The following is a 25,512-nucleotide window of genomic DNA, read 5'->3' as shown; positions in this document are numbered from 1 at the left end:
AGGTTTCTCTCCTAACAGATATGATCTATAGAATTAAAATTTTAATTCTAAATATTAAAGGCTTCTAGCAAGGCAAGGACCTTATTCTAGCTATAGGGGATCTAAACACCTTATTCCAGTAGTTAGACTCTACATGTGCCCATTATTAGATCTGTTGATAATATGCTGGGTGTTGATTGGGCAAAACTGAATAGCTGAAAAAATTGCTCTGTATCCATCTCTCCTCAAAGATTTGCATTCTTTTGCAAGGGAAGTCAGAGCACACTTTTTGAGTAGGGGAAGTGAACCTTGGAGCTAGAGTTAACCTGACTGATCACATAAGTGGAACTAAGGGAACAGACGATAGGAGCCATAACTAAGTGTTTCCCTCTAACTTATTTCACAAACCTTATGGAAGAGAAGAATATCCAGGAAGAAAGGTACAACTTAAGCAGACATTACTCATCTGAAGAAGCTAATCCTACTGCCATAGCTGGTAAAATGTGCTAGAATTTAATCAACTCACATCTGCATCTCTTTTGGAGAGAATACTTACTGTTAGCTTCTCTAAGCCAAAAATCTGCTAAAAGTCAAACTTATGTCTTACCACTTAAAAAATATAATCGGACTTTTTATAGTCTCTATTTCCAAATTTAGTATCATCTCCCCATAAGACTATGGCTCTAACTTCTGAGTAGTTTAACAAAACCATTCTTTTATCTTTAATGAGTGTTTCTTTGGGAAAAAAGGCGAACAATTCCCTGGCGGATCTGCTTAGTCTTGACACTATAAATGATGGGGTTCATCACAGGAGGTGCCAACAGGTAGATATTGGCCATGGTAACATGGACTAGTGGAGAGGCATTCCTGGCAAAGCGATGGGTCATAGATAAGCCTACCATGGGAACATAGAGAACCAGAACAGCCAGAATGTGAGAGAGGCAGTTGTTGAGGGCCCGGAGCCTCTCGGTCCAGGAGGCTGTGCTCAGGATACTTTTCAGGATGAGTGAGTAGGACAGCACAATGAGGAGAGGGTCCAACACAATGATAAGCAAAACCAGAACAAATCCATACCAGCTGTTGAACCGGATGTCACCACAGATCAAGCGAATCATATCCTGGTGGAGGCAATAGGAGTGAGAGAGAAGGTGAGAGTGGCAGAAGGGCAGGCGCTTGAGCAGGAAAAGGGAGGGAAGAACAGCCAGTACAGAGCGGCAAATGATAGCTATCCCAATCCTGCCAATGACTTCATTGGTGAGGATGGTGGCATAATGGAGGGGGCGGCAGATGGCGACATAGCGGTCAAAGGACATGGCCAACAGCACGGAAGATTCCATAAAAGAGAATCCATGGAGAAAGAAAAACTGGGCAAAACAGGCTTCAAAGCTGATCTTATGAACATTGAGCCAGAGAAGAGGCATGAGTGTGGGCAAGGTGGTGAAGGTTAGACCGAGGTCAGTCAGAGCCAGCATAGAGAGAAACAGGTACATGGGTTGGTGGAGGGATGGCTGTTTGCTGATGACAGTGAGAATTGTGATGTTGCCTATGATGGAGGTGGTGTAGAGACAACTGAAGGGGGTGGAGATCCAGATGTGGTAGTCCTCATATCCAGGGATGCCAGTGAGGATGAAGTAGAAGGGATATTTGGTGGTGTTGGTTCCCTCAGACGTGACTGAGGAATGTAGCTCCATGTTCAGGGTTTTTGCTTGGAGAGAAACCCAAATATCAGAAAGAATCTTTGTGTCCCATTTGACCTAAGCTATCCAAATAAAGTTTCAGAATTATTGAATTTAAAAAATCAAGCACACAGTGGTTACTCACCTTTAGCTTATGTCTGCAGAGATCACTTTCATACAACCTATATTCCCTGATAACTCAACACTTTAATCTTCCTATTTCTATTGTACCACTCCCATTTAATTCTTAGAACCCTGGAATCTGCCTTTCATCCAAATCCCACTACCAATCCTATTCTCACAAAGACTTAACATTAACTCCCAACTTCAAAAGTAATGGCCAGTATTTATTTTTAATCCAGTGTTCTTTAATTTTTTCCCTTTTATTACAACATTATCACTTGTTCCCCTTGTTCTTAAATCATCACCATTTCTTTTTCTATTTCCTGTTCATTACATTATATACTCAGGTCAAATTTCCTCTAGTTTATGGCTATTTACAATCTGTTTTATTCTAATAAGTTGATATCATCTGATGCTATGTATCATATTTATGCAATATCAATATATAACTGTAAGCAAAGGGCAGAGTGACTGGAAGAGAAGTGTGATTAGAATCCAGGTGAGGACTGTCACACTTATTGATCGCTTTCTATGTTCAGACACTGCTCTAAATGCATTACTTAAAGCATTTTCTAATAGTAGTCATCAACCCTTCGTCTTTTCCCTGAACATTCACAAAGGGGTCTTACCTGTAGTTTCTCCTGCCTGCTGGCACCTTCTTTTTCATTTTTAGGTTTTGTTTAGGGTAGCTAGTTTATAAGCTCTTGCAAATCTCTCGACCAGAAGGTAGGAAAGTGTGGCAGGTCCCTTAAGGATAACAATGAAGAGGCATCTTGAGATCTGGAGTCCCCACTGGGAAGCCAGGATGCCAGCCCTGTTTTTTGAGAGACTTTGATGCTCCTGCTATTCCCACAGAGCAACAAGTTAGGAAACCACCAGAAAGTTCTGTTTATAGTGTTTGCTGAGTGTGATTTGAAACTACATGATTATGCTTGAAATGTACAAACTTTCAAAAACTCAATTCCAGCAAACTCTCTTCTATATGTAGTCTGAATTTCATGCAGAGTTAAAAGGGAGAGGAGAACTTCAGGTGAAAGAAATGTCATGCACCAGTTTCAAGAAGCATTCACCTTTCGATGAATCTTTACAGATAGTAAGAGGAATTTTTCTAATATATTTGTAAAATAAGTAAGTGGTGAGAGCCATGTAAAAATTGAACTAGAAAGGAAAATTGTCCAGCTATTAGTTAGTATTTTGGTGAGTCTTTTAAAAACACACACTAATTTCATGTAAATTACTACCAAAAAATAGAGAAAACAATATAAACATTTATATTTATTTTTTAAAGATTTTCTTTTATTTATTTTTAGAGAGAGGGGAAGGGAGGGAGAAACAGTGGGAAAGAAACATAAATGTATGGTTGCCTCTCAAGTGGCCTCCACTGGGGACCTGACCCAGAATCCAGGTATGTGCTGTGATTGGGACTGCAACGGGCAATCCTTTGGTTTACAGCCCATGCTCAAGCCACTGAGCTACACCAGCCAGGGCTAAACATTTAAATTTCTAATTGAGGATGACTCTCCAAATGTAGCAGCAACAGAAAACATATCACAAATATATAGACAAGTGGATGTGAGGACAAAATTAAAAATTTTTCTCTATAGTAGAAAAATAATAAAACTTAAACTTCCAAAAGCATTTATTATGCCATAGAAAGAATTGATATCTTAGATATAGAAAAATTAATGTAGTAATACTAACCAATACTAGTAGCACTGTAAATCAATAAGAACTATAACAAAGTTTACAACAAATAGGGAAAATACAATTAAAATGGTATTATAATATGTTTCACAATATAACGTGTATTACAATACTACCTCACCCAAGTATTCAATAATAGAAAGTAAAACCATATAACTGTGTTATTAACCTTTCAAAATAGCAGAGGTCTTTCTATGACAATATGCTATACAAATAAGGAAATAATAATACAGGAACATTTGTACTTTAATGATGGAAGTGAAACATGTACAATAATTTCTAGAAAACGATTTGACCACAATTGCCACAATAAGTTATTCCCACACTTTGACACAAAAATAATGACGAGGGGCTAAGGGAACTGCAGGACAGCATGAAAAGTAATAATATCTGTATAATAGGGACACCAAAAGGAGAAGAAAAGGAGAAAGGGCTAGAAAATCTGTTTGAAAAAATAACAATGGAAAACTTCCCTAATTTGATGAGACAAAAAGTCACACAAGCCCATGAAGTACAGAGGGTCCCAATCAAGATGAACCCGAAGAGGCCCACTCCGAGACACATCATAATTAAAATGGCAAAATTCAAAGACAAAGAGAGAATCTTAAAGATAGCAAGGGAGAAACAGAAAGTAACATACAAAGGAGCACTAATAAGGCTAGCAGCTGCCTTCTCAACAGAAACACTACGAGCCAGAAGGGGATGGCAAGAAGTATTCCAAGTAATGAAAAGCAAGGACCTACAACCAAGACTGCCCTACCCAGCAAGACTCTCATTTAACATGGAAGTCAAAATAAGGGGTTTCCCAGACAAAAGAAGGCTGAAAGAATACACCCCCATCGAACCAGCATTGTAACATTGCACTGTGTGTGCAAAGGGACTGCACACACGGTTATTTTAAAAAATGACTTTTCTAATTGTTCTCAGCAGGACATGGTCTCATAAAGGCTGCATGAGTCTCCAATGTGCAGGCATGTCTTTCAAAGACAACTACCAGAACACATCTACAATTGAATGAGTATTTTATTTTTTTACTTTAGCATCATATTTTTACAGCTTTATTGAGGAATAATGCATTATATATATGATTGTATATCTTTAATTTATATATTTAATTAGTTTGAAAATATGCAACATTAATGACAATATCACCAAAAACAAGGTATAAATGTATTCATTATCTCTAAAGGTTTCTTGACTTCTCTTTTCATTAATTAAGGACTTTATATTTTTAGAACAGTTTTAGATTTACAAAATTGAGAAGATAGAGATTTCTCTGGTTTTCTCTACTTGCACACATGCATAGTCTCTGCCTTCATGGCTCACCAAAACAGTGTATGCACACACACACACACACACACACACATACAAAATGAACATTCGTGGACACATCACAATATTCCAAAGTGCAAAGTTTACATTAGAATTCACCATTGGTGTTGTACATTCTATGGGTTTGGGCAAATGTGTAATGGCATAAATCAGTGTTATAATGTTACACAGTGTATTTAGAGTTTCCTAAAGATCTCCTGTGCTCTGCCTATTCATCTCTGACCCTTCAGTGTTTCCTTTAAGATTGCTGTATCATTTAAAGATATATTTTATTTATTTATTTATTTTTAGACAGAGGGGAAGTGAGGGAGAAAGAGAGGAAGAGAAACATCAATGTGTGGTTTCATTTAGCACACCCTGTACTGGGGACCTGGCCTGCAACCCAGGCATGTGTTCTGACCAGAAAATGAATCAGTGACTCTTTGGTTCACAGGCTGGCACTCAATCCACCTAGCCACACCAGCCAGGTCTTGTTGCATCATTTTAAATAACTGCCAATTTGTACTTAATCCCTTCACCATTTTTACCTAGCCCATTAACTCCCCTCCCAGGTAGCAACCATCAACTTGTCCTTTGTATCTATTATTTGTTTCAGTTACAGGAAGTAATATTGTAATAACTATGTATGGTGTCAGATGAGTACTAGACTCATCAGGGGGATCACTTCATAAGTTATATAAATGTCTAGGTGCAGTGACTGGAGTGGCTGAGTCAGTCAGGTCCCGAGGGAAGGCCACAGGGAATTAAGAAATAAAGAGGCAAAGTCAAAGCAGGGTCAGGGGGAGTCTCTTCTCTGGGATGCAGAGGAGGGAACCGTTCATTAGTAAAGTCAGGCTGTATACATTAAGAAAGCTTTGAAGCAGAGCATGAGAAAGACAAAACACTAGGTACATTTTATTTTTCTAAGGACATTGCCTGCTCTTCCTTGGTACAGTGATGTGGCAAGCAGCCAAGCCATTCTTTTCTTGCAGTAATCAATCTTGGCTGGCCTAGGGCAGCTGTGCTGAACCCGAGGCCTGCATTCCAACTCCCTTGGCACACATTATCCTGCTTGGCTCTCCACACTAGGTACTATGCTATACACCTAAAACTAATAGAGAATGTCAACTGTAACTGGAAAATAAAACAAAAATGAAAATATAGTGAAACCTCATAAGAATTTTTGCAGCCATGGGCTGTATTGAAGGGGTGGCAAGAGTGTGTGCAGGACCCACAGGGCACTGAAATAGTTCAGGCAGCAGATGATGGTCATTTGGACAAGAGTCAAAGCAATGAATATGAGGAAAAATTAAAGTTTTTGAAAGGAATTAAGAAGACAAAATAAACAGGACCTGGTTGACTCCAAATGGAAAGATGTGGCAATTGAGACAGAGTTGGGATTTAGGCACTTAATTAACAGATATTTATTAAATATTTAGTATAAGCCACAATCTCTGTTTATCCCTCTTGGGAAACCAATAAACATGGTTATATTTCTAATTTGGGTATATGTGAGAATTTGGAATTTATTGAGAAACAGTGTCAGAAAATAAAAATGTGTATGGTGTATGTGTGTGTGGTGGGTGCAGTGGAGAGATGGTGTTACTGTAACTGAGAGTAGTAGGTAATTATTATAGTTTTAGACATACTAGGTTTGAGATGGCAGTAAGCTATCCTACCAGACATAAAAGTGGGTACATAATTCTGGAGACAAAAGAGAACTCTAAGCTATGGATAAAGATTTAGGAGTTATATATACATGCAAGGTCATTGATGAGGTGGAAGTCAATGAAACTGCAAAAAAAAAATGATAGAGGAAGAAAAAAGGGGCCCAGAGAAATTCCTGGAAATTGTTCCTATTGTTAACTGTGTATGGCAAGTTTACTTACCTCTCCAAGCCTAAAAATCCTAGCTTTTATATACTAATTATTAGCAGTTGTTTACTGATTCAACAGCAACAACAATGATACACTATTGGCAGTGTTTAAATAATGAGAGGAGACACAGACAGATTCCATATTATCTGAGGTGTTTTTAAGTCTCTGTGATTATTTCCATTTGGATAAAGGGAAAGTCAGGACCATGAGAAACATGCAATAATTACATATACTTTCAATGTTCTTATTTTTGTGACAACAGCAGATTGCACACTGCCAGATTATTGTTATTTTAGTGTATCTGTTCTTTGATCCATGATAAAAATTGAATTCTATAGTGAGGAAAAGACACCTTGTCAATAACTTATTTTTAAAAATCTCTCTGATTTCATACTTACAACTTGGGAGAAGGTGGATTATTAGGCCTTTGTGGTAGACCCTGTCCAGCAGAGTCCACCTGTTGTGGTTTATGACGAGAATCAATGCACAGGAGACAACAATCCTGTGTGGAAAAAGGAAACAGGCCTGACTACTCTCTCAAGGGGAGAGTGCCAATGGGTGCCTCGGCCACTCCCTCAAGAGGAGAGTGCTTTGTGGCTCTTAAATGCTTGACCTGTGCCTGCAGGGTATGGAAATTGCCAGAGAGAGAGAGAGAGAACAAGGCTTCTGCTTACCAAAGAAAGTGTGGTTACAGAGAGAGTGACCTTGGAAAAATACCCCTTTTCCCTAAAATATAACATCCCCTATGCCCTCTGAAAAGCACTTGGGGCATTGGCCCTTACCTGGGCTGTTGTGTGAGTATCTGGTGCCCGAACAAGAACACAAAGGCTATCAGCCACAGCCCTGGACAACTGATGTGGGTCAGATCTTTAGTGAGCTGTAGTTTAAGACCAAATTCAAATCTATGGCAGCACACTTAAATATGCTACTAAGATTGGAGCCCTGACATTGTTGCTCAAATCTCATAAACATAAAAATATATTCTGGGACACCAAAATATGTGGTGAAACACCTGTTTAAAAAATTATTATAGACTCTTAAAAGATTAAAAATTTTCTGTAAAGATTCTTCATCTGCATGCAATCCTGAGACCTTAATTCTTTTTAGTCCTGGATTGTTTCTGTTATTGAGAACAATGTGAATAATCTTATTTATGGTGTCCGAGAGATGAGAGGTAAGAAATAAAGCACAGGAGATATTCCAGTTCTACCAGTTAGTTTGCATATATATACATACATACATACATACATACATATATATATATATACATATATATATACACACACACACATATATATATATACTTTATGTATATACATACTTGTGGATAACAACTGAAAATATCACTGACTAGGATTAGTGAGAAGAGTAAAATAACTTCATTATTAAGAATTCTCCACATTGCATACAGTATTTCTTTATTTACATTGACAAAATCTTTCCATAACCCTCTGATACTATTCCTTACTTCTCTGATACTATTTACAGTTTTATTGAGTGTTTTCTCCTCTTCACTTCATGTTCCTTTATCACAAGTATTCCTGCATACCTAAGGCAATTTACCTGTGTTTCCTATGTAATATTCATTAAAACCAGTTATTGGAGGCATAACAGTGCACTTCTAACAACCAAAGAAAACTGTGAATCTAATGTTAAACAACTCTCTTAGCTCATTTAGTAACAGATCATGACAACAAATCGAAGGCATGCAACAAAATAGGAGCACAGTTTGAACCAGTTTAAAAAACTACAAGTCCAATCATAAAAATTTCTTAGTTGTTTCTACACACACATTTAACATTCAGGCTCTTTTTTTTGTTTATACTCAAGACATTGTCTGCCTTATAGCTTTTACCTCTACCTAGCATCTTCTTTTACCAATAGTTTTCATCTCCGTGAATCATGGTTCTACCCCTGTGTTTAACTGGAATGTTGCAGTGAAAATTAGTTCATTAGTTTCTCAAACCCTAAGCTATTTTCACTTTGTCTTTGATGTTTGGCATTTATTTTTTCCAAGTAAACCTATATCCATAATGTTCTTCCGTTTTCACCTTGACCTCCTAGTTTATGAAGGTTCTCTTTAATTATTGCAGATTGAGATTACACGAGCATCTGTTTTTAATTAAAATGGACATTTGCTTAGGAGATTGTTTACAAGATATGAACTTGTTGCACCTTCATATATATTTGTGTACAGAAACAAAAACTTTATAAACAAATTTCTAAAGCAGAATTTTATACTACACCACATCTTAATAACAACATCTCTGTGAAGAAAGAAGAACAGGGATATATTTTTTAAAAAATTTTTTTCTCAAAGCCACTTGGCTAGTGAAGGATAAATAAAATAGGGTTTAAGAAAATTTAAGACTTTAAATTTTTAGTCATGAACAATGATTTCTTTTGTTTTTCATTAGAACCTTCTTGTAACAGCCACTATTCCTTCCTCCATCTGTGCTACTTACATTTTTAAAAATACATTTTATTGATTATGCCATTACAGTTGTTCTATTCCCCCCCTTCATTCCCCTCCACCCTGCACACCCCTCCCCCACCATTCCCCCCTTTAGTTTATGACCACATGTCTCAAGTTCTTTAGATTCTATATTTCCCCTATTATTCTTGTCCTCACCCTATCTATTTGCTACCTACCATCTATGCTACTTATTTTCTGTACCTTCTCCCCCCTTTTCCTTCTCCCACTCCCCTGTTGCTAACCCTCCATGTGATCTTCATTTCTATGGTTCTGCTCCTGATCTAGCTGTCCTCTCAGTTTGCTATTGTTTTAGGTGTGGTTCTTAATAACTATGAGTTTGCTGTCCTTTCACTGTTCATCTTTTTTATCTTCTTTTTCTTAGATAAGTCCCTTTAACATTTCATATAATAAGGGCTTGGTGATGATGAACTCCTTGAATTTGATTTTATCTGAGAAACACTTTATCTGTCCTTCCATTCTAAATGAAAGCTTTGCTGGATAGAGCAATCTTGGATGTAGGTCTTTGGATTTCATGACTTGGAACACTGTTTTCCAGCCCCTTCTTGCCTGTAAGTTCTCTTTTGAGAAATCAGCTGACAGTCTGATGGGAAGTCCTTTGTAGGTGACTGTCCCCTTATCTCTTGCTGCTTCTAGAATTCTCTCCTTCATTTTAATCTTGGCTAATGTAATTATGATGTGCCTTGGTGTGTTCCTTCTTGAGTCCAAGTTCTTTGGGACTCTCTGAGCTTCCTGGATTTCCTGGAAGTCTATTTCCTTTGCCAGATTGGGGAAATTCTCCTTTATTATTTGTTCAAATAAGTGTTCCACTCATGGCTGTTCCTCTTCCCCTTCTGGCACCCCTATAATTCTGATGTTGGAACATTTAAAGATGTCCTGAAGGTTCCTAAGCCTCTCCTTATTTTTTTGAATTCTTGTTTCTACATTCTTTTCTGTTTGGTCATTTTTTTCCTCTTTCTGGTCCACTCCTTTGATTTGAGTCCCAGTCTCCTTTCCATTACTATTGGTTTCCTGTGCATTTCCATTCATTTCAATTAGTTTAGCCTTCATATGTTTCTCTAATTTGTGACTAAAATCAACCATTCTGTGAGCATCCTGATCACCAGTGTTTTGAACTGTGCATCTGAAAGTTTGGCTATTTCTTCATCGCTTAGATTTATTGGCTCTGGGGCTCTGAGTTGTTCTTGAGCCATGTTTTGATCTGTTCATGCCTGTTATGTATGAGGAGTGGAACCTTAGATGTTCACCAGGGTGGTTCCACCCAGGTCGCTGGTTTGTGATGCTGTATGTGTGGGTGGGGTCAGAGAGGGACAATGGTGGTCCCCTCTGCTGCTTCCTGCCACTGGGGCCTGTGCGGTCTGTCTCACCACTTGCTCTTTCACCAGTGTATCTGCGCGCGAATGTGTAACTGTGGTCAGCCCACAGTGAGTCCACTGCCCTGTGTCCTCAGTGGGTCCACCCGCTTCTCCACACCTGGTATCTGCCTATGGCTGCCAGCGGGCCTGGGTCGTGCACCCAGGTCAGTCTAGTGAATCTTTCCTGCCTGACCCCGCTCTGCTGCTGGCTCTGCCCCTCTTACTGGTTTGGCTGAAGGGTTCTTTGTTGTCAGACTTCCATATAGTTCAATTTTCTGTGGTTTTGGCTGGGTTTTTGTTGCTAAATTGTTGTTTTTAAACTTGGTTGTGTGAGGAGGCACAGTGCTTCCACCTACGCCTCCATCTTGGTGGAAGTCCTCTGTGCTACTTACATTTTTATGGTAGTATCCCTGCTGTAGTCTCTCTCTCTCTCTCTCTCTCTCTATATATATATATATATATATATATATATATATATATATATATATATATGTGTGTGTGTGTGTGTGTGTATCTCTCCATATATATGTATATATGTATATATATGTATAAAGTACTTCTGTAAAACTTAAATTCCAATAGTTAATGCGCTTCCTTCTGGAAGAGTAAACGGAGGATTCCCTGGCGGATCTGCTTAGTCTTGACACTATAAATGATGGGGTTCATCACAGGAGGTGCCAACAGGTAGATATTGGCCATGGTAACATGGACTAGTGGAGAGGCATTCCTGGCAAAGCGATGGGTCATAGATAAGCCTACCATGGGAACATAGAGAACCAGAACAGCCAGAATGTGAGAGAGGCAGTTGTTGAGGGCCCGGAGCCTCTCGGTCCAGGAGGCTGTGCTCAAGATACTTTTCAGGATGAGTGAGTAGGACAGCACAATGAGCAGAGGGTCCAACACAATGACAAGCAAAACCAGAACAAATCCATACCAGCTGTTGAACCGGATGTCACTGCAGACAAGGTGAATCATGTCCTGGTGGAGGCAATAGGAGTGAGAGAGAAGGTGGAAGCAGCAGAAGGGCAGGCGCTTGAGCAGGAAAAGCAAAGGAAGAATAGCCAGAACAGAGCGGCAAATTATAGCTATCCCAATCCTGCCAATGACTTCATTGGTGAGGATGGTGGCATAATGGAGGGGGCGGCAGATGGCGACATAGCGGTCAAAGGACATGGCCAACAGCACGGAAGATTCCATAAAAGAGAATCCATGGAGAAAGAAAAACTGGGCAAAACAGGCTTCAAAGCTGATCTTATGAACATTGAGCCAGAGAAGAGGCATGAGTGTGGGCAAGGTGGTGAAGGTTAGACCGAGGTCAGTCAGAGCCAGCATAGAGAGAAACAGGTACATGGGTTGGTGGAGGGATGGCTGTTTGCTGATGACAGTGAGAATTGTGACATTTCCCACAATGGAGATGGTGTAGAGACAACTGAAGGGGATGGAGATCCAGATGTGGTAGTCCTCATATCCAGGGATGCCAGTGAGGATGAAGTAGAAGGGATATTTGGTGGTGTTATTCCCCTCAGACATGATGAATGAATGCAAAACCAGAATCTGTGTGTTCTGTAATAAGAATTCCATCAATGGGATTCTACCATTGAGTCATTATCTGTTTGATCTAAGGCCCAGTTATTAATATGGGATTGCTTTTGTAATACCACTGACTACCAAAGCACTAACAAACAGAACCATGGATTCTTTTACCATACATTTCTTTTTAATACTACATCATTTTAAGAGTTTTATGCCCGCTACTATGCACTAAAATTTAGCTTTATACTTCCTGAAAACCTTGTAATTCATTTCCAATCAGCCCTTGTATATAGGTACATTTACATATGCAAATGCATTTACTAACTGAATTTTTCTCATCGCTATCTCAATAATGTTTTTATAATTAAATTCAGTGAATTCATTTCTATTTTACATGACACAGAAAAATAATATTCTGCTGATTAATTTATGCAATTACATTGAATGGAAATGATATTGAAAAAGGAAAGTTTCATTGCAGTTCCCAGGGGTCTTCTTTGAGCAACTATGTGGAAAACATAACACTTACCTTTATATGGAGCTTTAGAGCAGAAATAGACTTTGGGGGAAACATCACAAGTTCAGTTTGTACATGCTGAATTTGGTGTTCACAGCAACTATCTAAAAGAAATGATGATTAGGCAAGTGGATACGAGATCCAGGAGGACAGAGTAGAAGCCTGCTGGAGATGGGGATTCTGTGACATAGTGATGGCAGCTGGGAACCTAGGAGTTGAAATGCTAACCCAGGAAAGAACTTAGGGTGAAGTAAAGAGAGACTGAGCTAAGCTCTATAAAGAAATGTAAAATTTAGTGAAGGATAAATAAAATTTGGTTGTTGTGGAAGAAGCAGCAAAGTTCTCTGCTTAGAGAAGCTAAACTTCTCTGCTTAGAGAAGTCAGTGAAAAACATAAAGAAAATAGGAGTCACAGAAGCCAAAAAAAGATAAATGATGTGGTCATCACAGTTCAGCTCAGATACTCAGTAAAATGAATTCTGAAAAGTCTATTCAATTTAAGGATGCAGATATCAGTAGTAACCTTTTGGAAAGACATTTCAGTAGAATGATAGGAGAATATGGTAAATTAAAATGGTTTAAAGGATTGGAGAAAATTTTTATAAATTATGTTTTATAAAAGGAGTGTCTATACTTCCCCAATAGGGGATAAGTGCAGGCTTTTATTCTTCAAATAAAGGAATGAATATAACTTTTGTAAATAAAGTGTTATTAATTTTTAGAGTTCTCTGAGAATGAAAGCTTGGACCTTTCAGAAAATACATAACGCAGTCAATGGGTTACTATTTACTGAATCTAAGCATATTTGTCCCCAAATGTCCATAAATGCCAGACTGAGAATTCCTAGAAAATCATTAAATTCTGGAATTTCAGACATAATGCTGGGTAGTGTTAGGGAAAAGAAAAAAGAAGGTCAAATATAATTGGATTTTTTTGAATTAGAAAAATAAAAAGGGATAAAAACATTCAAAAATTATTCCTGAAAGAATCAGTGTAATTTGAACACCTCTAATGAATTTGATCAGGAAAAAGAAACACAGGCAAACATTTGGAAATGAAACATAATTAGATGGCCAAAACTGTTGAGAAATTGCAGAGGCTGTTGAGTGGTCATCAGTAAAATAGTAAGCAGTAGGAATTTGGATGACTTTTAGAACTTAAACCACAAATCAAAAAACAAAAGAGTGGAGCAAAGGTTTTTAAAACTTTTCAGCACAAAGTCCTAATGGACTTGATTTAGGTGTCTGAGGTATTAAAAGTTTCTAAAATATTTTAAATAAAGAGCATACTAATAACAGAGATGTTTGGCCATTTGTAGAAGCATTAAAGAAAGAAAATCCTGGAAACAAATGGTGGTGGTGTCCATCCAAGCACTGTGCAGGTGTGGGTCTTAGTCAATTCTCCAGGAAGTGGCATCTACCATATATGATGGCTACCAGAGGCCATTTGGCTTGGTACTATTTAACATTTAATCACTGACTGCATTCTTGCTCTGACTCAGATACTATTGGCTATAGTTTGGATCCCTAAATTATTTTTGATTGTTTGAATAATGGCACAATTTTTTTTCATGCATGTGGTATAGTAGATGTGCCTAATTCCTTGGGGTTACTTTTTAAGACTCTCAGTGGATGGCTGAAACTAAAGATAGTATTAAACCTTATTGTACTATTTTTCTATACATACACACCTATAATAAAGATTAATTTATAAATTAGGCACAGTAAGGGATTAATAGCAATAACTAATAATAAAATAGAATAATTACAACAATATATTATAATGAAAGTTATGAGAATGTTGCCTCTCTCTCTGATAACTGATCTGATAACTGAGATGGCTACTCAGTGACTACAGGACAGGTAGTGTATCTATATCTAGCATGGACATGCTGGACAAAGGGGTGTTTCAAGTCCAGGGTGGGATGGAGCAGGACAAAGTGAGATTTCATCTTGTTACTCGGAATGGCATGCAATTTAAAACCCATAAATTATTTATTTCTTGAATTTTCTATTTACTTTGCAGACTTCAGTGTATTGCAGGTAGCTAAAATTGTGAAAGACATGGTGGATAAGGGCAGACTACTATATTTCTCTTTGTTTTCATACTTCAGTTTCCCTTGGCTTGGTTAGTATAAACATTAATGGAGAGACATAATTGATTGTGACAGAATTCTATTATTTATGAGTTAACAAACCTAAGACCCCAAATTCTATGAAATTTTTTACTAAGTGTAAAATAATGCCAGATTTTAAGGAATTTTGAGATTCAAGGCCTAAGATTTTCCTTGTGATTTCTAAATAGTTTCTTTCTACCTTCAGTATTTGAAACTTCAGTACGTCCTTTATCAGTAAAATGTTTTGTGCTGTGGTTGAATATAACTGAGAAAATCCATGTGATCTGCAATAGCCATGGGTGGCGGAGAGTAGGGGATAGCAATAGTGACAGCAGCAGTAGTCTTTGCAGAGAAATTACTGTGTGTTAGATACTCTTCCTAGATATTTACTTATTTTAACTCAGTAATTACATAACTGATATCTATTATTTTAAAGAATAAGGGACATGAGTATTGATAAAGGAGTATTTTTTTTCCTCTGAAATCCAAGGAAGTCTTAGTGGAGGAATTGGCCTATCCACAATATTTTGAGAAGAAAGCCACAAAAAATGAGGAGGGATTAAGATGAAAGACAAGTATTTCAAACAAAGCAAATGGTTATAGTGCATTACAAGAAATTATGTCCTGTTGTCCTCTATAGCTATCAGGTGTGGGCTTGATTACAGGGGTGGTGGGAACTGTAGCAGATCAGAGGGTGAGAACAGAATAAGGGCTTTAGAGGACCACAGTGGGGCCATCACATGATGTTAAGTCAGGGAGTGGCATCATCACATTTTTAGTTGAGAGACAGGATGTGGGTCAGCACAAAACAAGATAGAATTAGGGGAAAATTACACTTTCTGAAGAGAAACAGGTGCTGTATGTATATCTGTATGTGTATGTGCTTACCACCACATGCTCATGTGGGGGAATAGGACAAGAAAGAGAACATGACAGGAGACATGATAGATCATTCCAAAGTATATTAAAGAATACAGAATTTAAGAACTTATACTAGAATTTTTTGACCCAGAACAGGTCAAAAACCAATGGGTATGTGTTAGGGAAAAAAAGTCAAGTCTTAATATCAGCAAAAACCTGATAACTTTTCTCTTCTGTAAAGCACTTATTTTTAGTTTCTAAAGTAACTTCAGGTAGGTAAAATTCTTAGAAACTCTGTATTAGGTGCAGATGGTAAAGACTGCGTTAGATGTAGGGTAGTTTATTGAGATCTTTAGGTTTCTTCCAGCCCTGCTTCTTTGCTTCTGTGACAGCCTGTGTGTTAAGGTCTAGACTCAGTAACTGGAAAATATTGATGAACTGATTTTTTTCACCTTCATATTGGCTTCTCATCTCTCAAGTTCTTACTTGAAGGTAATATAATTCATTAGTGCCTGCCTGTTTCATGCTGGTTTCTGTTCATCCCTCATGCAATGCTTTCATGCTTTCTTTGAACTTACCTATTTCTGAGATTTGGTGGACAATTTGCAGGGCAAACAGGAAGATGAGTAAAAATAAAAACAGAGAGAATACCACTCAGAAAAGGCCAATTTTCAGGGTAGGATTTGTTGATAGGTGATCTGCTGACACTTGCCAACACAGACTGAAAAGCCTTCAGCTTTGATGAACACAAGTTTGGTGTAAAAGAGAATAATGACATCAGGCTATGTCTTGAACTCAGATGGAGAACAGTGATAAATCTTTTGATGAACTATTTCATTTCATATTCCCTACCTGTCACATCCCCATTCCACCTTTTGTCAAAACATCTTTGACATGGGTTGGCTGCATTCTCTCCCTGCCTCTATGGAGTATTTCCTGTTCTGACTTCCTAGGTGCCCCTCTCCTCTTATTACTGATCATCCATGGAGCAGTCCAGCCTTACCTTTGTGCTTTCTTGTTCATTCAATGCTCTCTCTGGCTTCTATCCTCTTATCTGTGGCTGAATGTTACATATAGTTCTGAAGATCCTAGGCTGGAATGCAGAAGGTAGGGGGGAACTTCTGGATCTTATAGGAATCTTACAGGAATATTGAAATTGTGTTCTGAGACCTGAGGCCTCAAGGGACAGAACTAAGAACAATAACAGTGCCTCTAACACTTTTCTGATTGTTAAATGTTATCAATAATTGAGCTAGCAGACTTAAGGGGATATGAAGATTTTTTTTTAGATGACATGGAAATGACATAGTCTGTATTGTGGTAGTTTTTTTCTCAGTGATTATTAATTTCCTTCTGCTTCCTACAGTAGCTTATGTAGTTTTGAAAACATCTATTATGTTGAAAGTTACCCTTTTATTCTGCCTTATTGAATATGACCAAACTCAGATTTAACATAGCTTGAAGATTTAGAGGAAGCTCTCCCAGATTTCTTTATATATTCAAAAGTCAGAAAGACAAAATGACATTTTCTCTTACAGGGAAGATGGGATTTCCTCTCCCAGTGTCTCACATTATTAACATTGACATACATTGTCCTCTACTTCTTCCCTAGGAGTCATCACAGACTTTTCTTGCCTTCTATACTCAGGCAAGAAAAGTCTGTGATGAATGCCAAAAAGAGACAAATGGACATGGGCAACAGTGTGGTGATTGCGAAGGGGAGGTGGGTATAAAGGGATAAATGGTAACAAAGAAAATGCTATAAAAAACTTAAAGAAAGAGAAACAAATAACCTAGGATTTTATGTGGGACTTTATTTAAATTATAGTTCTCTCCAGAAAGTGGAATCAGCAGCTGTTTTGATGTTCATTGTGTTTCTTTTGTTTCCTACCAGTGAAGGCACAGCACTTCTGCAAACATGTCTTGTCTTCATCCTGTATGTGGCCTACTTGGCATTTAAGACATAGTCTGCTGTAAGAAGTATCCACCTCTTCATAGTCCCCACTGCTTCATTAGGGAGATTATGGCTATGAAGTTGTAAATCCTGAAAATGTAGAAGTTGGAGAACACAGTCTGATTGGGAATGTAGTGTGATATTACATTTGGGATGTAGTTTTAATATATATGATTAGTCCATGTTCAGTAGTTAAGGCTTAAAAGCAATAATTTAAAATTAAAAAATAAAGCATTAAACTAAACACTGTATTTGCCAGTATAAAGTTAAAATGTCAAAGTTGGTAAAATATTGATAATACTGATAATTCTTGAAGTGAAGTTTGAAAAAAGGGTATATAAAAATTCTTTATAATATTCTCTGTTTTATTCATATTTGAACATTTTCCAAATAAAATGTTTTAAAAAGAAAGTAGTAGGTAGAAGATGATGGTAGACTGTGAAGTCCATTAACTTTGTTGTTTTCATTATTGTTTATAGTAAAAGAGTAGACACTCTCTAAAAAAACCCCAGAACATTAAATGCTTGTGCTTTTGTATGGCTCACAAGCTAAACATTGCTTTTACATTTTGAAAAATCAATTTTTATTGTTATTCTACTATAGTTGTCTCAATGTTTTCCTCTTTGGCATCCTCTGCCCAGCCAACCCTCTGCTCCCACAGTCATTTCTGACACTGTTGTCCATGTCCATGGGTCATTCATACAAATTCTTTGTCTAGTCCCTCCACTTTCTTTGCATGATTGTCTGTCTCCCTTCCTTCCCCCTCCTCTCTGGTCACTTTCAGTTTTCTCCATGTTTCCATGCCTGTAGTTCTATTTTGTTGGTTAGTTTATTTTGTTCACTAGATTCCACTTAAAGGTTAGATTATATGGTATTTGTGTTTCACCAACTGGCTTATTTCACATAGCATAATATTCTCCACCAGGAAGACAAATAATCCAACTAAAAATGGGCTAAAGATCTGAATAGACACTTCTCTATGGAGGACATACTGATGTCACATAGACATATATAAAGATGTTCAACATCACTAGCCATCAGAAAGATGCAAATTAAAACCACATTGAGATACCTTCTCACACCTGTCAGAATGGCCATTATTAATAAATTAACAAACAAGTGCTGGTGAGGATGTGGAGAAAAGGGAATCCTGGTACACTGTTGGTGGGAATGCAGATTGGTGCAGACACTGTGGAAAACTGCATGGAATTTCCTTAAAAAACTAATAGAACTGCCTTTTGACCCAGAATTTCCACTGCTGAAAATAAACATTAACAATCCCAGTTACAAATTCAAAAGAATTTATGCACCCCTATGTTCACAGAGGTGTTATTGACAATGGTCAAGTGCTGGAAACAGCCTAAGTGCCCAGTAAATGAGGGGATCATTTACACAATGTACAAAACTGGTACATTTACACAATGGAATACTAGGTAGCAGGAAAAAAAAAGGAATTCCTACCTGTTGTGACAGCATGAATGGAACTAGATAATGTAATGCTTTTACATTTTAAATGATTGAAAAATAGACAAAATGCAATGTTTTTTTGACACATGATAATTACATAAATTTCAAAATTCAGTGTCCATATACAAAGTTTCTTTCTATTTTCATACTTGGTCTTTATTTTTTTTATTGTTCTTCAACTACAGTTTTCTCTGTTTTCCTCCTACCCACACCCACCTTCCAAATTTAATCAAACCCACCTTTGGCTTTGTCCATGGGTCCTTTATACATGTTCCTTGATGATGGTTCCCCTTCTTTCCCCCATTATTCCCCTCCCCTCCCTCCTCTGGTCACTGTCAGTTTGTCCATTATTTCAATGTCTCTGGTTATATTTTGCTTGTTTGTTTGTTTTGTTGATTAGGTTCCACTTATAGGTGAGATCATATGGTATTTGTCTTCACCACCTAGCTTATGCTAAGTGAAATAATCTGTATACAAAGCTCTACTGGAATATAATCATGCTCATTTATTGTTGCATTGTCTGTGGCTGCCTTCACACTACAGTGGTGCAATTGAATAGTTTTGAAAGAAGCTGTATGACCCACAAAACAAAATATTTACTCTCTGGCCTTTCACAGAAGAAAAAATGGCTGACCTCTGACATAATAGTAAATGTCCAAAGAGTTAAGCAAATTTCAAAGAAATGGAGATACAGATATTCTCATTCTTATGAAATGCTTTTCACTCTCACTTAGGATGTAATTAAAATAAAATTCAGGTAATTTTTTTATTCATAATATTACCAAAATTTTAAATAATGTTAAAATGGATGGTTGCCAAGGGAATGATGAAAGAAGCACTTTCATAATTGCTGATAGGATAGTTAGTATATATGACTTATATGAAGAGAAATTACAATACTCTATCTATGAAAATTATAAATACACACAATTATTTATTTAGCAATCCCACTTAAAAATTAGTTTACAAATGTATTTATATGCATTAAAATTGACATGTGTACACAAGCTTATTTACTATAATATTATTTATGAGAACACCAAAAATGGAAGTGAACTAGATTTTCCTCAACTGGGAACTGAAATAAATTCTGGTAACATACAATGTACTTGAATAAACAAGTAAAATATTATGTAGATGTAAAGATAAATAATAATGCTCTTCATGTATTGGTTATGAATTACCTCAAAGGTATATGTTTATATTAAAATAAGGTAGAGTACAGTGCATAAATTCACTTGGAAAGTATTAACACACATACCACATGTTATTGTGTATAATGTGCACTTTTTTTGCCCAAATTTTTGAGGGAAAAATAAGGATGCACATTACACATGGGTAGTTCTAACTGTGTACCTATGTAAGTGTTTTTAATTCTTTAATTCATGCTTATGCAGTAAAAATGTAAAGGCAATAATAATATCCACATATAAAATAAAACCCTGGAATGTGATAATCAGTTTTGTTTCCATATATAAATGAATAAATAATTGAATTAAAAATTGAAAGATTTTTCTTCCTGAAATTTGGGCCCAAGACGTGGGTGTGCACAACACAAGGTAAAATACAGTAATTTCTTATTTATGTATAAACACTTTCCTAAAAAAGTATTTCCTAGAGGAAATATAATAATAAAAAAATGTCGACTTTGGAGAATTATCAGAATTATTAAAATATAGCGACTTAAGTTTATATTTTTAATATATACATTCAAATAAGAAAATTCAACTCTGTGAATGTCTAACATTGTCAATATTTACACATAAATGTCAATTTAAGATGATTTGCATGTAGTGTCTTGTGCTTCTTGAATATTTGGCTTATGCTTTATATAGGTTTTTAGAAAATATTTATGTTATTATGTTCAAATATTACTTTTTCCAGGAAATTCTCTTTTTTGGGTTCCAATTAGATGTGTATTTAACCTTTCCAGCAAAAACCATGTCCTTTAAGAATTTTTTCTTTTTTTCCAAACTTATTATGATTTAATTTCTTCTACATTCTTGAATATGCTGAGCCAATCTGGATCCATACACTACAATTTTACATAGAAATGGAAAGGAATGAAATAAACCAAGAATTGATTACATGTTACATTTTTTCACATTTCATGATATTGCAGAATTTACTGTAGGATAATTTTTTTTTACAAGCACCCATACTCCAATGTTGCACTATTTTGTTATGAATAACAAGAAATTATCCAAGGATTTTCAATTTGTTACATAATAGCAGAATTTCTATTTTTCAACCTGATAATCTCCTATAAATGTGTGATCCATGACACTCATCAACTTAGGTTTCAGAACTAGCAAAAACAGCTAGCTAATTAAAAGTAAAAACATTTAAAGTAGAAAAAAAGAAAAGACAAGTCTCCAATTTATTTGTATTGTACAGGAACACAGACATGTAATACACTGTGGTCCCAGGAGCCCCACCTTGACTCCTCACTAGTTAGAAGACTGGCTGCTTTCTTGAACTACAAAATCAAAGCTATACTTCAGACATTACTAGGGACGGGAGGAATTTTGGGACATGCCATGGACAGTAGCAAACTGGCCACAGCTGTAGTAGAGGTGCCCTGGTTGTAGCTCTGATTCAGGTTGTGTCTTTTTTATCTCTCAAAACCTCTTCATAAGGAAATGGGAAGGTACTGGGCATGGTGTCATGGACTTTAGCCAAAAGCTCACTGGTTATATGTACATATAAGAAAGCACCCCATATCAATCTACAAAGATAATACTCATTCTTTTTTACAGCTACCTAATACAATGTGGATACTTATGATGGTTTTTATTATTATTATTTCATAATGATTTGTTATTCTATTCCAGTTGTCCCACTTAATTTTTTTCATGGGCTTTATCTTTTCACATCTATATTGTCTGTGATTATTTTCCAAATTATTTTTCAAAACTGATTCCTTCTTCATTTGTGTCTAATGTGATTAAACCTGTCCATTCAGCTTTTAATTTCAGTTAGTTTTAGTCCTATAATTTCTATTTTATTTTTAATTAGTTTTACTTTGTTGCTCAAAATCTATATCTTGCAATTTAAGTTCTAGGCAAAATTACTCAAACTTATTTTAAATGTTTGAGTATTTTAACTCCAATAGCCAGATCTTTCATTAATCTACACCTTTTGCCCTTTTTTTCCCCTCTTGGTTTCTTTAATTCTTGTATTTTGCATTTCTGGTTATATTTTAATGAAGGTCATAAAAATTATAAGGATAATATATGATGCTGATTAATATCTTTCTGATGAAAGGATTCAATTTTACTTCTGATTAAAGTGACTCACCATCTAGTTTGTGGCTAAGGAGTTTTCCAGGATGTGGTACTTTCTGAGATAAAGTGAGAAAAGTCTTGGAAAAAAAATGAGATTATTGGTCACCTTAATGCTTACAGACAGAGTAGTAAAATTAGGTGATGAGTTGATTAAACTAACTATATTAGGCTAAGACTATTTCTACTTTTCTCTCACTTCAAGGTGTAAATTTTCTGGAATCCAAGTAAGTGCCTAGGAATTTACTGGTCTCCCTGGTATAGGAGGGTCTTGGAGTTTCATTTTTGTTTCTCTGAACTCCAGCCCTTTCACACTGCTGTGAGCTCTTCTAATTTTATCAGCTATTGTTTTTAAACCAACAAATTCCTAAAGTGGGAAATAGAGCAAGATGTAACACTCACTTTTCTGTTTCCCTTGTCTTTGGAACCTTTATATTCTCATTGCACTGGATGTTCTTTGAAGTCATTTACAAAAGACTTTTCTAACTTTTCTAATTGTTCTTGATAGGCAGATTAGTCTGAAACAACCTAACATTCCAGTGCATGTGGAAATGCCTACAATATTTAATGATTTTTTCTTATGTTCTAATTTATAACTCAACTTCACAACTATCTGAATTAAATGATTTATAATCTTGCCCTGTTGAAGAAATAAAGGATCAAGGCAGTTTTGAAATGTCAAAATTTTAAATTAAGATAGTAAATACAATGGCAGAAGATGGAATCAATCTTGATATTTTTTCTATAGAGTCATGTTGGGTTCTGCTCCTTATTGACCTTTATAGACAACCAGAGACTTCTAGAAACTTCACTAGAAGTTTCTAGTGTGATTTTTCTAGGATTTTGTCAGATCCCGAGGTTGTCTCTGAGACTGGACCTCAGGCAAATAAAGCAATAAAGATTTAAAAAATGGAAAAATTATTTCTAAATTTCATGAGGAAATAAAGGGACCTGGTCTCTTTGGTCACCATTTTGTCTCTAGGGTCTAGATTTGCACCTGACACACTGAGCATGCTCAATTAATGCTACTTGACTAACTAGTAAAAAGGATCCTGAAAGCTGCAGTTCCTGCTCACCTGGCAGCATAGTTTGGAGGTTAATAACTTAGACTCTGGAGTTTGACCCAGCCAGATTCCAAAGCAAGCTCTTAGATGTGTGCATTTGAGTAAGTTAATTATTATTTCTAAACAACTGCTTTTCATCTGAAAAATAATAATAGTTGCATTAATCCTACCTCATAGGGTTGTTGTGAGGAGTGGCTGAAATGAAGTGCCTAGTGTACATTTGCATCTCAGAAGTCTTGGTTCCTTTCCATGAAAGTACAAATGTAAATTTTTTACATTATTTCTAATGTCTGCAAAGAAACATCTAATCAGACAGAAAATGTTAATGTTCACCAAGGGATTCTTGCTTTTTCGAAAAATTCTGCATCCTGGATGGGAGACTCTCAAAACACTGCATAATGAGCAAGATTTGTAATCTTTGGGACTCTCAGTTTGGGACCTTGGTAAAGATGGGTGAATGCCACATCAGACCCAGTGTTGGAAGCCTTCCTTGAGTTAGCTAGTGTGTTCTACTGCCATTGAGCTTATGCCAACAACTCAAGAGAAGGTAATTCATTTCAATTTCTTTTCTCCTCTAATGCAGGGATCAACAGAGTTCCAGAACTCCTTCCAGCTCCTAAGTACATTTTCTTTATGGGAAGTGCTGTATTTTCATAAGCTTTCAATCTTTTTTTCATTCCTGTTCCAGCTCTGCAGGGTAACAGGAAACTTCTTGTCAAACTTCTTCTTTATATTTAAAATAACATTAATTCTTTATATTGTTCTGTCCTGTTAAACATAATCCAACCTCATTTTCACTCCCATTCCAGTTCCTGGCTAGATTATGGAGGACCTCCTGTTGGATACTGTATTTTAAGATAACACCATTTTCATAATGTGCTATCTAGAACCACTTGTGATTATAGAATAAAAAGTCCCTTCCTACTTTGCACTTCATCTAAACTCTGGATCTCTTCACTGACAGCATTTGGACAATGCCACGACGAATTTCCTTGGTTTTAATGCTATACACAATGGGGTTGACAAGGGGTGGGAAGAATAGGTAAGCATTGGCCATCAGAGAATGCAGCAAAGGGGACACATGGTGTCCAAAGCGGTGCACCATTGATAAGCCGATCATAGGCACGTAATAAGCGAGCACAGCACAGATATGTGAGCCGCACGTGTTGAGAGCCTTCTTACGCTCCTCCCCAGTGGCAATATTCAGTACTGTGTGAAGTATAAGCCCATAGGAGACCACAATGAGCAGTGAATCCAGCCCAAAAGTGGTGGTAACAATGAAAAGCCCATAGATATTATTGATAGAAATGTCCCCACAAGGTAGATGGATGAGGTTGGGGTGAAGGCAATAAGAATGTGAGAGGACATTATGACCACAGAAGGGCAGGCGCCGTAAGAGCATGGGCAATGGGGCCATGAGCATAACGCTTTTCAGCCCAATGACAGCTCCTGTGGCAAAGATGCGGGGCAGGGTTAGGATGGCTGTATAGCGCAGTGGGCTGTAAATAGCTACAAATCGATCGACAGACATGGCCAGCAACACAGCTGACTCCATAATGGAGAAAGAATGGATGAAGAACATCTGGAGAAGACATTCATCAAAGCTAATCTCAGTGATGTCAAAAAGGAAGATGCCTAGCACTGTAGGCAGAGTGGAGGCAGAGACACCAATCTCAGCCAGTGCCAACATGGCAAGAAAAAGGTACATGGGTTGGTGTAGAGCTGAGTTCATTCTGATGACATGAAGAATGGCGCCATTCCCGAGGAAGATGATAGTGTACATCAAGCTGAAGGGGATGGACATCCAGATGTGCTCTGCCTCCAGCCCTGGGATGCCAAGCAGAATGAATGTTGTAGGTAAGAACTCCAGGGAGCTATTGGAGCTCTTCATGTTGAAATGTCATTCCGTGGGGTCAGTGCTACCTTGAAAATTAGAAACAAACTAGTGAGATAACATTATAATGGAGAAAGACACCTGGACACTGAGGAAAGGGAAGAAGAAAACAAAGCTCATGGATACAGGTAGCCAAATGTCTCATATCTGAAAACTGATAGGTAACCACTATCATGAAATTCCCGCTATTAATGGGGTTGCAGTCTCCATCAGAGAGTTCATGACTGGTAGAAAATTATTCCTTTAAGTTGTAGTTCTCCTTGGATCTGCTAAGGGTGAAACGACTGCCTTGTCTTGATGTGAA

At 37.0% G+C, this 25,512-nt stretch overlaps 3 protein-coding genes across 3 annotated transcripts; all 3 read right to left on the bottom strand.

Annotated features, from left to right (window-relative positions):
* Nucleotides 1–701: 701 nt before the first annotated feature.
* LOC119055737 (olfactory receptor 51Q1) lies at nt 702–1,670 on the bottom strand. The gene has a single exon (XM_037154009.2). It carries the CDS (start codon nt 1,668–1,670, stop codon nt 702–704), a length of 969 nt encoding a protein of 322 aa, XP_037009904.2.
* A 9,431-nt stretch (nt 1,671–11,101) lies between these two features.
* Nucleotides 11,102–12,061, bottom strand: LOC119055778 (olfactory receptor 51Q1-like). The gene has a single exon (XM_037154050.2). The coding sequence runs from the start codon at nt 12,047–12,049 to the stop codon at nt 11,102–11,104; it is 948 nt and encodes a 315-aa protein (XP_037009945.2). The 5' UTR covers nt 12,050–12,061.
* A 12,190-nt stretch (nt 12,062–24,251) lies between these two features.
* On the bottom strand, nt 24,252–25,205 carry LOC119055726 (olfactory receptor 51J1). Its single transcript, XM_037153998.2, has one exon. The coding sequence runs from the start codon at nt 25,203–25,205 to the stop codon at nt 24,252–24,254; it is 954 nt and encodes a 317-aa protein (XP_037009893.2).
* Nucleotides 25,206–25,512: the final 307 nt, after the last annotated feature.

Source organism: Artibeus jamaicensis, unplaced genomic scaffold, assembly GCF_021234435.1.
Source record: "Artibeus jamaicensis isolate MK-2021 breed Jamaican fruit bat unplaced genomic scaffold, CSHL_Jam_final contig_69, whole genome shotgun sequence".
Lineage (NCBI taxonomy): Eukaryota > Metazoa > Chordata > Mammalia > Chiroptera > Phyllostomidae > Artibeus > Artibeus jamaicensis.
This window is presented reverse-complemented; position numbering and strand designations above follow the sequence as displayed.